Raw genomic sequence first — 17,508 nt, 5'->3', positions numbered from 1 at the left:
ACCCGGTAGATATATCACAGAAAGGCTGCAAAACTCAAACTTTCATTTAAACCCAAAGGGGTCATGGTATCAAGGACTGCAATCCATCTGCATTCTTTTTGGGCCAGCATGGTCTTCGCATCTCCACCTCTGACACCACAGTGTACCCGGTCGATCCCCCTAACCTTAAAGCTTTTAGGGTCTCCTCCATGACAAAGCTTAAAATGTTTAGGGATGGTTTTAAGTATGGTTAAGTCCTCAATTTCCTTTGCCGCCACTATGTCCCTGACATGTTCTCTAACTCGGATTTTGAGTTGTCTAGTGGTGAGGCCCACATAGATTTTAGGACAACCACACGTGGCATAGTAAACCACATGATTAGTGTTACAGGATATGTACTCAAGAATTTTAAAGGTACGTTCACCGCTTGTGGATGTAAATGTGGTTGATCGAACCACATTCACACAAGCCACACAATCACCACATGGATAGCACCCCTGAATAGGGCCTCTGGTCGAAAAGGGCTGTAATTGTTTGGGCACATAGTGGCTTTTAATAAGGATATCTTTGAGGTTCTTAGACCTCCTTGCCGTCATCTGAGGATTTTTTGGTAAAGAGGAAACAAAGGCCTGTTCAGTCTGCAGTACAGGCCAGTGTTTCTTTAGAATTGATCGCATCAGTTCCCATTGGTTGTTAAAGGTTGAGATAAACCTGACCACATAATTGTCCTTCATCCTGACCTTAGCAGGATGTAATAGTGTCCGTCTGTCAGTATTTTTTGCCCGTCTGTAACCATTTTTGATACATCTGTTACTGTATCCTCTTTCCTGGAATCGTGATTTTAAGTCTCTGGCCTGATTCTCAAAACTAACCTCTGATGAGCAGATCCGCCTCATCCTTAGAAATTGACCAACCGGGACAGCCTTAACCGTGGAGTGTATGTGTGCCGATGTGGCATGTAGTAATGAGTTGGTAGATGTCTCTTTTCTGAACACATCCGTCCGCAGCACCCCCTGGGTATCTGCCTCGATGGATATGTCCAGAAAATTGACCTTTTTTGTATCGGCCACATACGTCAGTTTTATGTTACGGTCATTGACATTCAATTCCTGCATGAACTGGAGAAGTGATGTCTCTGTCCCTTGCCAGATGAATAGTATGTCGTCAATGTACCGCAACCAGCACTGCACATGGTCCACGGCGTGGGCACCGCCACCATGCAAAACCTGCCTCTCCCAAGCCCCGAGAAACAGGTTGGCATATGACGGTGCACACGCCGCCCCCATGGCAGTGCCCTGTTTCTGTAAGTAGAATACATCCCTAAATACAAATAGATTATGTGTCAGGATGTACTCCAATAATTCCACTATAAGGTCACATGTTTGGCTGTCCCAGTTGCTCATTCCCAGAAAGAGGCGGACCGCCTCGATTCCATCTTCGTGTCTTATAGAGGTATAGAGGGATTCAACGTCGGCCGTCACCAAGATCATGTCAGGTTCTAAAGTAATCTCATCCAAATGAGTGAGCACATCTGTCGTATCTCTCACGTATGAGGGAAGACATTCTACCAAAGGTTTCAGGTAATAGTCGACGAATTTACAGATGGGTTCGCACAATCCTCCAATTCCCGACACGATCGGTCTTCCCGGAGGATTTGTCAAATTTTTATGAACTTTGGGCAGTAAATAAAACGTCGGGATTTTTGGGTAGATCACGGTCAGACCTTCCAGAATTTTTTTGGAGATTATCCCTTTTTCAAAAGCTAAACTCAGGATATTATTCAGTTCAGCAGAAAAAGACCCCACTGGGTTGAATGTCAATTTAGAGTATGTGTGTTTATCTCTAAGTTGTCTGAATACCTCTTTCTCATATAGTGTGACAGGCCAGATTACAATGTTTCCCCCCTTGTCAGCTGCCTTGTATACGACATCATCGTATGACTGTAATTCTTTTAGGGCAGTCCGTTGGGAGGCTGTTAAATTATCATGGTATCTGTTGGTTGAAATGAGTTTAAAATCATTTATCACCAATTTTGTGAAAATCTCCACTTGTGGACAGATAGACAAGGGGGGAAACCTCGTCGACCGGGGTAATACTGATCGTGGGAACGTACCTTGATCTAAGGTCTGTTCCCGTAACAGGTCCTCAAGGGCTAACAAAGTTTCCCGCTCCACATCGCTGTTCAATCCCAGATTTGTTTCACCCTTGCTGTGTAATTTTTTTAGAATCAATTTGTGGGAAAACAAATGTAGGTCCTTTAATGCTGTGAAAAAATCAAACGGGTTACTAGGGGAAAAGGTCAATCCCTTACTCAAAACAAAGTACTGTGTGTCAGAGAGGACATGCGAAGACAGGTTAATTACCTCGAGGCTATTTTTATATTTCTTGCCCCCTTGGAATGCAGATGTTGTTTTTCGTTTTGTTGCCTGTCTCTCTCTGTTTCGTCTTGGAAAGGTGCTTTCTTGATAATTCTGGGATGTATCACCATTGCGTCTTTCCCTTACAAGCTCATCGTTAGAGGCTACGGAAGAAACCGAACCTGACCTTGACCGAGAGAATGAATGTGACCGTTGTCGTCGCCACTTATAGACTCTATTTTGTGAAAAGTCATTAGTATCTCTCTGAAATTTGGTAGTTTTAATGGAGCAAATTTCCTGCTCCCATTTTTGGAATTCTTTGTCAAGGTCAGTGTTCAGTTTCTCCAGTGCCTCATTTGATAGATCTTTTTTAATTTTGTTCTGAATTTCTTCAATCTCATTCTCCAGTTCGATTAGAGTTTTTGAGTTTGCTTGAACCAGTAAACCCATATAGCCTTTTGAGCATGTAGCGGATAGTTCCTCCCATTTATTCTTAAAGGTTTCGTCCTCTATAGGGAATGAGGGAAAAACCTGGACTCTAAGTCCTCTGGGTATGAGGCCTTTAGTCAAATATCGGTCCAGAAAGGCCCTATTCCACCATATTCTGGTTCTTTGTTTTAACAGCTCTTTTAATCTATTAATACATTCCCTAATATCTCTACCGTTGGTATCTAAAAGCACATTTGGATTCTCTTTAAAAACCTCGTTAATCTGCGAGAGCCAGGATTGGTCTCGCGTACGGAAGTCCATAGTGGGCCTGGAGCCAACTGCTGTGGAAAGCACACAGAGAATAATATTGATTAGACAAGATGTCTCACAGGACAAATGCATATAAGAGGTGGGAAAAACACTCAACCACCCATATGAAAAATTAGAGATAAAGACTCTAACAATATATGATAAACCGGAGAAAAAGAGTCCATATATATCAAGGTATGAAACAACTAAATATCTTTATTGAAAAACAGGAATAAAATACATTAAATAACATAGTCAGAGAATCCAAAAAATAGTCCTTACATGGATCACAAATGTATACATTGAGTCTATATATATATATATATTTTAGAAAACACTTGATGGTATACACAGTTACTATGACTCAATGTAACTTCCACATGGGGTGCATTAACATAGGGATGGTATAAAATATGAATAGTATAAAAAAGGTCAATGTGCCTAACTCTGAAGAAGTCTATGGTGGCTCAGAAGTAAGTAAATGATTGCCTAAAAAAATGGCAAAAAAAAAAGGCCAGAGGTAGATCCAGAGTATGCACTTACCCATGTATAGGAGGTGAAGTGTGACCCAGCAGTGTAGGATAGCGCCCCGACGCGCGTTTCGCCCGTAGCTTTCTCAAGGGGTGCAGATGTTATGATAGTGCCCTGTTTATATGGGGATCGTTAAAGTCATATGATCTCCCCTCTACCAATCAGGAGTCGATCTAAGCGGCGCCTGGCTATGACGGACATGGGTATCGCCGCCGGACCTCAGTGACCCACTGCGCATGCGCGAATCCCGGGACGCGTCACCAGGGAAACAGCGCAGGCGCAGAGAGCCATATTGAACGACCGGCCGACGAACACCAAGCCCTACCTATTTCATATAGGTCCCATCTAGTGAGCCAGGAAATGTGAGTACATAATTCTGTGGAATGCTCGACCTATACTCTCCAAACATGGCCATTTAATCTTTATATAGAGTTTAGAATTTAAAATTTGTTAACAGGTTAAATCCCTGTAAATTAGCGCCATCTAGTGGTTATATTTAAAAATGGACAGTTTGTATTAAAAAAGAATTTCAAATGAAATACAAGTGTGTAAAATATTGTGATTATGGTGACAATGTGGACAAAAAATTTATGTGCAAATATGAGTAGTTTGTAGGTCGTTGCAAGATACAAATACACTACATATATATGTAACAGTGAATATAAGAAGTTTTAATCCTCAGATAAAAAATATAATATATATATATACAAAACACTATAATCCGAGGAGTATACGTGACATAATTAATGAAACAAAAGTGATTAGGGCAATAAACAAGCAACAAACACAAAACAAAATAGACAATATTGAGGTGTATATTAATTCACACAAAGATATATAATAAGTAGTAAAGAGACAAATAATCCAATATATAAAATACAAATCACATGTATTCATAAAAGGACAAAAATCCCATACAAATGTAAAAGCAGTGATAAAGAATAAAAAATAAAATATATAAAAAATAAAAAATAGAAAAGAGAGAAATTTTGATCGAGCATTCTTTTTTCTTTTCCACGGCAAATCCTGGAATCCATATTGGTCACAGAGATGGAAGTATCAAATTTAAGTAGAGAATCAAATCTGAACACTATCAAAAAAACAACAAAAAAGCACTTTAATATCAATTTAAAACATCAAAAAATTAAAAGTTAAAAACCCGGTAGATATATCACAGAAAGGCTGCAAAACTCAAACTTTCATTTAAACCCAAAGGGGTCATGGTATCAAGGACTGCAATCCATCTGCATTCTTTTTGGGCCAGCATGGTCTTCGCATCTCCACCTCTGACACCACAGTGTACCCGGTCGATCCCCCTAACCTTAAAGCTTTTAGGGTCTCCTCCATGACAAAGCTTAAAATGTTTAGGGATGGTTTTAAGTATGGTTAAGTCCTCAATTTCCTTTGCCGCCACTATGTCCCTGACATGTTCTCTAACTCGGATTTTGAGTTGTCTAGTGGTGAGGCCCACATAGATTTTAGGACAACCACACGTGGCATAGTAAACCACATGATTAGTGTTACAGGATATGTACTCAAGAATTTTAAAGGTACGTTCACCGCTTGTGGATGTAAATGTGGTTGATCGAACCACATTCACACAAGCCACACAATCACCACATGGATAGCACCCCTGAATAGGGCCTCTGGTCGAAAAGGGCTGTAATTGTTTGGGCACATAGTGGCTTTTAATAAGGATATCTTTGAGGTTCTTAGACCTCCTTGCCGTCATCTGAGGATTTTTTGGTAAAGAGGAAACAAAGGCCTGTTCAGTCTGCAGTACAGGCCAGTGTTTCTTTAGAATTGATCGCATCAGTTCCCATTGGTTGTTAAAGGTTGAGATAAACCTGACCACATAATTGTCCTTCATCCTGACATAGTGTTCAGATTTGATTCTCTACTTAAATTTGATACTTCCATCTCTGTGACCAATATGGATTCCAGGATTTGCCGTGGAAAAGAAAAAAGAATGCTCGATCAAAATTTCTCTCTTTTCTATTTTTTATTTTTTATATATTTTATTTTTTATTCTTTATCACTGCTTTTACATTTGTATGGGATTTTTGTCCTTTTATGAATACATGTGATTTGTATTTTATATATTGGATTATTTGTCTCTTTACTACTTATTATATATCTTTGTGTGAATTAATATACACCTCAATATTGTCTATTTTGTTTTGTGTTTGTTGCTTGTTTATTGCCCTAATCACTTTTGTTTCATTAATTATGTCACGTATACTCCTCGGATTATAGTGTTTTGTATATATATATATTATATTTTTTATCTGAGGATTAAAACTTCTTATATTCACTGTTACATATATATGTAGTGTATTTGTATCTTGCAACGACCTACAAACTACTCATATTTGCACATAAATTTTTTGTCCACATTGTCACCATAATCACAATATTTTACACACTTGTATTTCATTTGAAATTCTTTTTTAATACAAACTGTCCATTTTTAAATATAACCACTAGATGGCGCTAATTTACAGGGATTTAACCTGTTAACAAATTTTAAATTCTAAACTCTATATAAAGATTAAATGGCCATGTTTGGAGAGTATAGGTCGAGCATTCCACAGAATTATGTACTCACATTTCCTGGCTCACTAGATGGGACCTATATGAAATAGGTAGGGCTTGGTGTTCGTCGGCCGGTCGTTCAATATGGCTCTCTGCGCCTGCGCTGTTTCCCTGGTGACGCGTCCCGGGATTCGCGCATGCGCAGTGGGTCACTGAGGTCCGGCGGCGATACCCATGTCCGTCATAGCCAGGCGCCGCTTAGATCGACTCCTGATTGGTAGAGGGGAGATCATATGACTTTAACGATCCCCATATAAACAGGGCACTATCATAACATCTGCACCCCTTGAGAAAGCTACGGGCGAAACGCGCGTCGGGGCGCTATCCTACACTGCTGGGTCACACTTCACCTCCTATACATGGGTAAGTGCATACTCTGGATCTACCTCTGGCCTTTTTTTTTTTGCCATTTTTTTAGGCAATCATTTACTTACTTCTGAGCCACCATAGACTTCTTCAGAGTTAGGCACATTGACCTTTTTTATACTATTCATATTTTATACCATCCCTATGTTAATGCACCCCATGTGGAAGTTACATTGAGTCATAGTAACTGTGTATACCATCAAGTGTTTTCTAAAATATATATATATATATAGACTCAATGTATACATTTGTGATCCATGTAAGGACTATTTTTTGGATTCTCTGACTATGTTATTTAATGTATTTTATTCCTGTTTTTCAATAAAGATATTTAGTTGTTTCATATCTTGATATATATGGACTCTTTTTCTCCGGTTTATCATATATTGTTAGAGTCTTTATCTCTAATTTTTCATATGGGTGGTTGAGTGTTTTTCCCACCTCTTATATGCATTTGTCCTGTGAGACATCTTGTCTAATCAATATTATTCTCTGTGTGCTTTCCACAGCAGTTGGCTCCAGGCCCACTATGGACTTCCGTACGCGAGACCAATCCTGGCTCTCGCAGATTAACGAGGTTTTTAAAGAGAATCCAAATGTGCTTTTAGATACCAACGGTAGAGATATTAGGGAATGTATTAATAGATTAAAAGAGCTGTTAAAACAAAGAACCAGAATATGGTGGAATAGGGCCTTTCTGGACCGATATTTGACTAAAGGCCTCATACCCAGAGGACTTAGAGTCCAGGTTTTTCCCTCATTCCCTATAGAGGACGAAACCTTTAAGAATAAATGGGAGGAACTATCCGCTACATGCTCAAAAGGCTATATGGGTTTACTGGTTCAAGCAAACTCAAAAACTCTAATCGAACTGGAGAATGAGATTGAAGAAATTCAGAACAAAATTAAAAAAGATCTATCAAATGAGGCACTGGAGAAACTGAACACTGACCTTGACAAAGAATTCCAAAAATGGGAGCAGGAAATTTGCTCCATTAAAACTACCAAATTTCAGAGAGATACTAATGACTTTTCACAAAATAGAGTCTATAAGTGGCGACGACAACGGTCACATTCATTCTCTCGGTCAAGGTCAGGTTCGGTTTCTTCCGTAGCCTCTAACGATGAGCTTGTAAGGGAAAGACGCAATGGTGATACATCCCAGAATTATCAAGAAAGCACCTTTCCAAGACGAAACAGAGAGAGACAGGCAACAAAACGAAAAACAACATCTGCATTCCAAGGGGGCAAGAAATATAAAAATAGCCTCGAGGTAATTAACCTGTCTTCGCATGTCCTCTCTGACACACAGTACTTTGTTTTGAGTAAGGGATTGACCTTTTCCCCTAGTAACCCGTTTGATTTTTTCACAGCATTAAAGGACCTACATTTGTTTTCCCGCAAATTGATTCTAAAAAAATTACACAGCAAGGGTGAAACAAATCTGGGATTGAACAGCGATGTGGAGCGGGAAACTTTGTTAGCCCTTGAGGACCTGTTACGGGAACAGACCTTAGATCAAGGTACGTTCCCACGATCAGTATTACCCCGGTCGACGAGGTTTCCCCCCTTGTCTATCTGTCCACAAGTGGAGATTTTCACAAAATTGGTGATAAATGATTTTAAACTCATTTCAACCAACAGATACCATGATAATTTAACAGCCTCCCAACGGACTGCCCTAAAAGAATTACAGTCATACGATGATGTCGTATACAAGGCAGCTGACAAGGGGGGAAACATTGTAATCTGGCCTGTCACACTATATGAGAAAGAGGTATTCAGACAACTTAGAGATAAACACACATACTCTAAATTGACATTCAACCCAGTGGGGTCTTTTTCTGCTGAACTGAATAATATCCTGAGTTTAGCTTTTGAAAAAGGGATAATCTCCAAAAAAATTCTGGAAGGTCTGACCGTGATCTACCCAAAAATCCCGACGTTTTATTTACTGCCCAAAGTTCATAAAAATTTGACAAATCCTCCGGGAAGACCGATCGTGTCGGGAATTGGAGGATTGTGCGAACCCATCTGTAAATTCGTCGACTATTACCTGAAACCTTTGGTAGAATGTCTTCCCTCATACGTGAGAGATACGACAGATGTGCTCACTCATTTGGATGAGATTACTTTAGAACCTGACATGATCTTGGTGACGGCCGACGTTGAATCCCTCTATACCTCTATAAGACACGAAGATGGAATCGAGGCGGTCCGCCTCTTTCTGGGAATGAGCAACTGGGACAGCCAAACATGTGACCTTATAGTGGAATTATTGGAGTACATCCTGACACATAATCTATTTGTATTTAGGGATGTATTCTACTTACAGAAACAGGGCACTGCCATGGGGGCGGCGTGTGCACCGTCATATGCCAACCTGTTTCTCGGGGCTTGGGAGAGGCAGGTTTTGCATGGTGGCGGTGCCCACGCCGTGGACCATGTGCAGTGCTGGTTGCGGTACATTGACGACATACTATTCATCTGGCAAGGGACAGAGACATCACTTCTCCAGTTCATGCAGGAATTGAATGTCAATGACCGTAACATAAAACTGACGTATGTGGCCGATACAAAAAAGGTCAATTTTCTGGACATATCCATCGAGGCAGATACCCAGGGGGTGCTGCGGACGGATGTGTTCAGAAAAGAGACATCTACCAACTCATTACTACATGCCACATCGGCACACATACACTCCACGGTTAAGGCTGTCCCGGTTGGTCAATTTCTAAGGATGAGGCGGATCTGCTCATCAGAGGTTAGTTTTGAGAATCAGGCCAGAGACTTAAAATCACGATTCCAGGAAAGAGGATACAGTAACAGATGTATCAAAAATGGTTACAGACGGGCAAAAAATACTGACAGACGGACACTATTACATCCTGCTAAGGTCAGGATGAAGGACAATTATGTGGTCAGGTTTATCTCAACCTTTAACAACCAATGGGAACTGATGCGATCAATTCTAAAGAAACACTGGCCTGTACTGCAGACTGAACAGGCCTTTGTTTCCTCTTTACCAAAAAATCCTCAGATGACGGCAAGGAGGTCTAAGAACCTCAAAGATATCCTTATTAAAAGCCACTATGTGCCCAAACAATTACAGCCCTTTTCGACCAGAGGCCCTATTCAGGGGTGCTATCCATGTGGTGATTGTGTGGCTTGTGTGAATGTGGTTCGATCAACCACATTTACATCCACAAGCGGTGAACGTACCTTTAAAATTCTTGAGTACATATCCTGTAACACTAATCATGTGGTTTACTATGCCACGTGTGGTTGTCCTAAAATCTATGTGGGCCTCACCACTAGACAACTCAAAATCCGAGTTAGAGAACATGTCAGGGACATAGTGGCGGCAAAGGAAATTGAGGACTTAACCATACTTAAAACCATCCCTAAACATTTTAAGCTTTGTCATGGAGGAGACCCTAAAAGCTTTAAGGTTAGGGGGATCGACCGGGTACACTGTGGTGTCAGAGGTGGAGATGCGAAGACCATGCTGGCCCAAAAAGAATGCAGATGGATTGCAGTCCTTGATACCATGACCCCTTTGGGTTTAAATGAAAGTTTGAGTTTTGCAGCCTTTCTGTGATATATCTACCGGGTTTTTAACTTTTAATTTTTTGATGTTTTAAATTGATATTAAAGTGCTTTTTTGTTGTTTTTTTGATAGTGTTCAGATTTGATTCTCTACTTAAATTTGATACTTCCATCTCTGTGACCAATATGGATTCCAGGATTTGCCGTGGAAAAGAAAAAAGAATGCTCGATCAAAATTTCTCTCTTTTCTATTTTTTATTTTTTATATATTTTATTTTTTATTCTTTATCACTGCTTTTACATTTGTATGGGATTTTTGTCCTTTTATGAATACATGTGATTTGTATTTTATATATTGGATTATTTGTCTCTTTACTACTTATTATATATCTTTGTGTGAATTAATATACACCTCAATATTGTCTATTTTGTTTTGTGTTTGTTGCTTGTTTATTGCCCTAATCACTTTTGTTTCATTAATTATGTCACGTATACTCCTCGGATTATAGTGTTTTGTATATATATATATTATATTTTTTATCTGAGGATTAAAACTTCTTATATTCACTGTTACATATATATGTAGTGTATTTGTATCTTGCAACGACCTACAAACTACTCATATTTGCACATAAATTTTTTGTCCACATTGTCACTGTGATAAACCAATCTTTGGGGGATGTAATATTCCTTATTTTCAGGTTGTGAATAAATCTCCCATGCCATCTATAAAAGGGAGAGGTGTCATGAGTTATGTTTTAAAACCCATGCATCAGGTAAATGTCCCTGACTGTGGGGGATAATCAGGATGTCCTTTTCCAGAGACATAATCAAATTAGTTTGCATGACAACACAAGGACCAACTTTGTCTCTGTGGGGCTCCCATCACACCATGGGTGCTAATCTAATCAATACTTTGGAAGCCAGACAGAGAGACTCCAGTACCCACATGTCTACAGAAATGGCTGTATGGGACAAAAGAAATATAATCCTTCAAAGCCCCCCCTGTCATAATTCATATTGTATATAACCCAGCTAGGTGTATATGATCCAGGACCTCAGACGCTCCTTGGGTCTCAAGCGCAGGGATTCTCGGCCATGAGAAACCCCAGAACTGAATGTTGGTTACAATTATTAATATTTCATAGTCATGTTTGGTATGCCAGGGTTGGTTAAAATATGCCCGGGAACTTGTCGGACATGGTATCTCGCTACGAGATTCATATAAAGAGTTGTGACCGATTAGAAGTTTGTCCGACAACTTTGCCTGTTTTGCATGTAATTAGCCATCCTCCTTCCACCTGACCAGGAGGAGGGGTGAGGGGTCTTGTTTGGACCCTTTATAGTGGCATACCAAGAAATACACAGTGTCAGACCACAGGAGATGCGACCACATTGCAGTTCTGTCCACCTTCAAGCTGTTCTCCTCAGCGGGATCTCTAACCTATCCAATACGTAAGAGGTCTGTTATTCTTTTGCTTTATTCCCTTTTATTTTGTAACTGTTTTGCTTATACGTATGTCATTTTATTTACATCATTTTTGTAACCTTTTTTGTAAGCACTGTACTTTCGTATATTAAACCTTAAAATTAATAAGTTTGTTCCTTGCTGCTCTAAACCTACCCACAACTTCGAAGAGGAAAAGCATAATCTGTTGAATGCTATTTAGATTCAGTGTGTGCCTGGGTGAACGTGTGCGTTACCAGGAGGAGGCTCTTGTCGGCCTAATACGGCAAGTGGTGGCAGCGTTTTGTGTGGATGTGTGAACTGGTTTTGGGGTGCGCTTTAACTCGTTATTAGCCTGTTGCGATAGGTGTGTGTAATAGTGAGAGTGGACAAGCGGAGTTCCCCTTTACAGTAGCATCCAAGTCACGTGTGCCGGGAGTGGTGTTCGTGACAGAGTGGTGGCAGCGGTGGGATAATTTTATTTTTTTATTAGAGCATTAAGTGCCTGGATTAAGTAATTAACCCTTGCACTTAAGGACTGGCAGAATCCTTGCGAGGAGCTCACCGGTCTATAAGGACAAACTCAGTGCTTATTTTTTTTTTATTAATTAAGACATACTTGCATACAGTTCCCCTCCCTTCTTGTTTTTCTTTTCTATTTTTATTTGGCAAGTAACTGCTAAGATGGCAGCTACTTACAAGAAGCAAGACAAAGCCGTTTTGATCAGCCTTTGTGAGCAGAGAGGTCTGGATGGGACTGACAAAACAAAAGAAATGCTGATCCGGGCGTTGGTAGAGGATGATGCCAAGCACCAACGCCATGTGGTACCTGAGCCAGGGACCTATACAGCACATGGGGATCAAGCAATGGATATGGCTCCGGAACTGGCAGACCCAGAGGGTGCCAGCAGCAGCAGTTCTCGGAGTGGAGTGGACTCTTGTTTGCCCCTAATTCTTCAACAGATGAGTGAATGTGACCCCCAAATGCGTATGCAGCTTATTTTACAAGAACGCCAAGCAGAGCGAGAGTTTGCGGAGCGCCAGGCAGAGCGAGAGGCGGCAGAGCGCCAGGCAGAGCGCCAGGCGGAGCGAGAGTACCAGCTGGAGTTAGCACGACTCCAATTGCACACTTCTACACCACAGAACAGAGAGTCCAGGGATACAATAACCACCTTTAAACCCCGTCTGGAGCACTTTCCTGTTATGGAAAAGGATGGGGACCTGGACACTTTCCTAAGAGGATTTGAAAAGGCTTGCAGACAGTACCAGTTACCCAGTGAGCAATGGGCCAGGTACCTAACCCCAGGGTTAAAAGGCAAAGCCTTGGAAGTGTTTGCAGCTCTTCCCCTAGACCAGGATGGGGATTATGATGCCATCAAACAAGCTTTGATCCGGAAATATAACCTCACCCCAGAGGTGTACCGCAAAAGATTCCGGACTTTACAACGTGGACCTAATGACAGCTACTCGGATGTGGTAGATGGCCTGAGAATCAACCTCCAGCAGTGGATCCGAGGGTTTTCCATCACTACCTTTGAGGGCCTGGAGGATCTGATTATTAAAGATCAATTGCTGCACATTTGCCCTGTGGAAGTGCGACAGTTTGTATTGGACCGAGAGCCCAAGGATGCGGCCCAGGCAGCACACATTGCGGATGCCTATCTTGCCAACCGGGAACCAGCAGTGCGGAAACCTTCTATTGCCAACTGGAAAGGGGGTAAGCCAACTACAAACACATTGTCTTTTGCCAACCGACCCTCAGGGGGTCCTGGCCCTGTTCCCCCCACCAGGCCTGCATTTGATTCCCGCAGGTGTTTTGTGTGTAACAAATTGGGCCACCTCAGCACTACCTGCCCTGAGAAAAAGAAGAATGCCCCCCTGCCCAAGCCACCTGGGTCCTCTCCAGCTGTTTTGTGTGTGGGTGGGATTCAGGGGAAACCCAGTGACAATCTACAGTCGGTTACTGTGGGCAATACCGTCACTGTGGGGCTGAGAGACACCGGCGCTGAGATGACTCTGGTCCGTCCCGAACTTGTGTCTATGGAGGACATTATTCCTGGAAAAACCCTGACTGTCACAGGGATTGGGGGAGTCCACCCCGCTTTGCCCATGGCACGGGTGTACCTTGATTGGGGTACAGGGAGGGGGTTAAAAGAAGTGGGGGTGTCTGAAAATATTCCCACGAATGTCTTATTAGGTACTGACCTGGGACGGTTAGTATCTCAGTATGTTGCATCAGATGTTGCTGATGACCCCGCAAGCTCTGTTGAAATGTGTGATGTTGATGATAAGGTAATATGTTCCCCTCTTGATCTTTCTGAACCCTGCCATGTAGAACTGTCTAATGATGTTAATGTGCTATGTGACCATGTGGAACCATGTAATGCCATACTATTGGGGGATGCTACTAAGGTAATCGGTAATAGTCATATAACCAGTGATGCTCTAGAGATATGTCCTGATAATATGGTATATACTCAGATTGACCCCCAGACCCTAGTTAGCCAGAAGCGGACTTACATATCAGCCGTGACCCGCAGTCAAAATAGCCATAACTTAGATATCTGTCTGCCAGCTAACAGCCCAGAAAGTGCCACAGAGGAGCCCAGCGAGGCTGTCGCTTTTACTTCCCTCCTAGCCACCCAGAGCCAAGAGTTCCAGGCCGCTTTACATGATGATGCCAGCTTAGACAAGCTAAGGGACCTTGCTGGAAAAACACCTGACGAATCTGACAAGGAGAGGATCTTCTGGGATCAAGGCAGGCTGTATAGGGAGACTATTCCCTGTGATCACCAACAGGCATGGTTAACAGAGCAACAGCTCATAGTACCCCACCAGTTTCGTGAACAATTAATGAGGGTTGCCCATGAGATCCCCTTAGCTGGACATTTAGGGGTACAGAAGACAAAAGCCAGGCTTGCTCATAACTTTTATTGGCCTAAAATGGGAACTGACATAGCAAACTACTGCCGTTCTTGTGTGACATGCCAAAGGGTGGGGAAGTCGGGACATATCCCGAAAGCCCCATTAGCCCCTTTGCCAATCATTGATGAGCCCTTCCAGAGAATCGCTGTGGATATCATTGGGCCTCTGGCCATACCCAGCAGTTCTGGGAAACGCTTCATCTTAACGGTGGTAGATTATGCTACTCGGTACCCAGAAGCCATAGCATTATCCTCCATTCGGGCCGACAAGGTGGCTGATGCCCTGATAAGTGTATTTGCTCGAGTAGGATTTCCCAGGGAGATGCTTACCGATCAGGGGACCCAGTTTATGTCCAACCTGATGCAGTGCCTCTGTAAGAAAATGCAGGTGCAACACCTTGTAGCCAGTCCCTATCACCCACAGACTAATGGTCTGTGTGAACGATTTAACGGGACCCTCAAACAAATGCTCAAGATGTTGGTCGAGTCCCAGGGGCGCGACTGGGAGCGGTATCTCCCCCACCTGTTGTTTGCTTACCGAGAGGTACCGCAGGCCTCAACGGGGTTCTCCCCCTTTGAGCTGCTGTATGGAAGACGAGTACGGGGCCCCCTAGATCTGATAAGAGAATCCTGGGAAGGAGAATTGGTTACTCCCGAGGTATCAGTCATAGAGTATGTCATGAGGTTCCGGGATAAGATGCAAACCCTGACCGGGTTGGTAAGGGAGAACATGGTGCAGGCCCAAGCCAGCCAAAAGAAATGGTATGACCGCAATGCGAGAGAAAGAGTTTATGAAGTGGGCCAGAAAGTATGGGTGTTAGTCCCCATGACTCAAAATAAATTACAAGCCGCGTGGGAAGGCCCCTATACCATTCACCAACGCCTAAATAATGTAAATTATGTGGTGACCATAGATCATGCGAGGAAAAAGCAGAAGGTTTTTCATGTCAACATGATGAAGGCCCATTATGACCGGGAAGCATGCGCCCTGCCAGTGTGCAGTTGGCCAGAGGAAGGGGAAAGTGATGCCCTTCTAGATCTAGTCGCTACCGCGAAAGAGGTTGGGTCCATTGAGGATGCCCAGATTAGCCCGAAGCTATCTGCGAACCAGATGTCCCAGCTGCGTGGGGTATTACATCCCTTTCTAGCCACTTTCACTGGGAAACCAGGAAGAACCCAGCTGGCAGTCCACCATGTGGACACTGGGGAGCATCTTCCTATCAGACAACCCCCCTACCGGGTTTCCTTAGAGGTGCGGGCAGATATTAAACGGGAGATAGATGAAATGTTGGATCTGGGCGTAATCCGAAAATCGCAGAGTTCATGGGCCTCCCCTGTAGTCCTTATCCCCAAAAAAGACCGGACAACTCGGTTCTGTGTAGACTATAGGAGATTAAATGCCATCACGGTTTCTGATGCATATCCGATGCCCCGCATAGATGAGTTACTGGATCAGTTAGCCAGCGCTCAATACCTAACCGTTATGGATTTGAGTCGAGGATATTGGCAGATTCCCATGTCCATAGAAGCGCAGGAACGGTCTGCTTTCATTACACCTTTCGGATTGTATGAATCTAGGGTGATGCCCTTTGGCATGAAAAACGCACCTGCCACTTTCCAGCGCTTGGTGAATCAGCTGCTTGAGGGACTTGAAGGGTTTGCAGTAGCTTACCTGGATGACATTGCCGTGTTCAGCTCCACATGGGAAGAACACCTGTCGCACCTGTCGCAGGTGCTCAGGCGGGTCCAAACCGCAGGCCTGACTATCAAGCCCGGAAAGTGTCAGATAGGCATGACGGAGGTGCAATACCTAGGACACAGAGTGGGTGGGGGGACTCTGAAACCAGAGCCCGGGAAGGTAGATGCAATCACAGCCTGGCCCACCCCAACAACGAAAAAACATGTGATGTCCTTTTTGGGTACCGCTGGGTACTACCGCAAATTTGTACCTAACTATAGTGCCCTAGCGAGGCCCCTGACTGAACTAACCAAGAAGAAGCTGCCTCAGATAGTGAATTGGACAGCCACCTGTGAGAACTCTCTTGCCACGCTGAAAGCTGCCCTTGCCAGTTCTCCAGTGTTGCAAGCCCCAGATTTCACCCGAAGGTTCGTGGTCCAGACTGATGCCAGTGCCTATGGCCTGGGTGCGGTTCTCAGCCAGATAAATTCAAGGGGAGAAGAACATCCAGTTATGTATTTAAGCAGGAAGCTTCTGCCCAGGGAGGTGGCATACGCCACCGTAGAGAAAGAGTGTTTAGCCATAGTGTGGGCCCTGCAGAAGTTGCAACCCTACCTTTATGGGCGTAATTTCACGGTAGTGACCGATCACAACCCTCTTAGCTGGTTACACAGGGTAGCGGGTGATAATGGCAAATTACTGCGGTGGAGCCTAGCTCTACAGCAGTATGACTTTACGATCCAGCATAAGAAGGGAAGTGAACATGGGAACGCAGATGGGTTATCCCGCCAAGGGGATGTGCTTGGGAAATGACCTGTAAGTCAGTTTCCCAGGGCACATCATAAAGGGGGAGGTGTGATAAACCAATCTTTGGGGGATGTAATATTCCTTATTTTCAGGTTGTGAATAAATCTCCCATGCCATCTATAAAAGGGAGAGGTGTCATGAGTTATGTTTTAAAACCCATGCATCAGGTAAATGTCCCTGACTGTGGGGGATAATCAGGATGTCCTTTTCCAGAGACATAATCAAATTAGTTTGCATGACAACACAAGGACCAACTTTGTCTCTGTGGGGCTCCCATCACACCATGGGTGCTAATCTAATCAATACTTTGGAAGCCAGACAGAGAGACTCCAGTACCCACATGTCTACAGAAATGGCTGTATGGGACAAAAGAAATATAATCCTTCAAAGCCCCCCCTGTCATAATTCATATTGTATATAACCCAGCTAGGTGTATATGATCCAGGACCTCAGACGCTCCTTGGGTCTCAAGCGCAGGGATTCTCGGCCATGAGAAACCCCAGAACTGAATGTTGGTTACAATTATTAATATTTCAT

General features: G+C 43.0%; 2 protein-coding genes across 2 annotated transcripts in view; both read left to right on the top strand.

The window, feature by feature from the left end:
• Positions 1–17,508, top strand: part of LOC142657448 (calcium-activated chloride channel regulator 1-like) — a 76,614-nt gene that overhangs the window by 42,944 nt on the left and 16,162 nt on the right. The window contains exon 14 of the mRNA XM_075832478.1: positions 11,930–11,947. Coding sequence (XP_075688593.1) covers positions 11,930–11,947 — 18 coding nt within the window. The remainder of the gene's footprint in view (positions 1–11,929; positions 11,948–17,508) is intronic.
• Positions 6,952–10,445, top strand: LOC142656974 (uncharacterized). Its single transcript, XM_075832024.1, has 2 exons — positions 6,952–8,089; positions 10,249–10,445. Exons 1-2 carry the CDS (start codon positions 7,015–7,017, stop codon positions 10,443–10,445), a joined length of 1,272 nt encoding a protein of 423 aa, XP_075688139.1. The 5' UTR covers positions 6,952–7,014.

Source organism: Rhinoderma darwinii, chromosome 7 (genome assembly GCF_050947455.1).
Source record: "Rhinoderma darwinii isolate aRhiDar2 chromosome 7, aRhiDar2.hap1, whole genome shotgun sequence".
In the NCBI taxonomy this organism is placed as follows: domain Eukaryota; kingdom Metazoa; phylum Chordata; class Amphibia; order Anura; family Rhinodermatidae; genus Rhinoderma; species Rhinoderma darwinii.
This window is presented reverse-complemented; position numbering and strand designations above follow the sequence as displayed.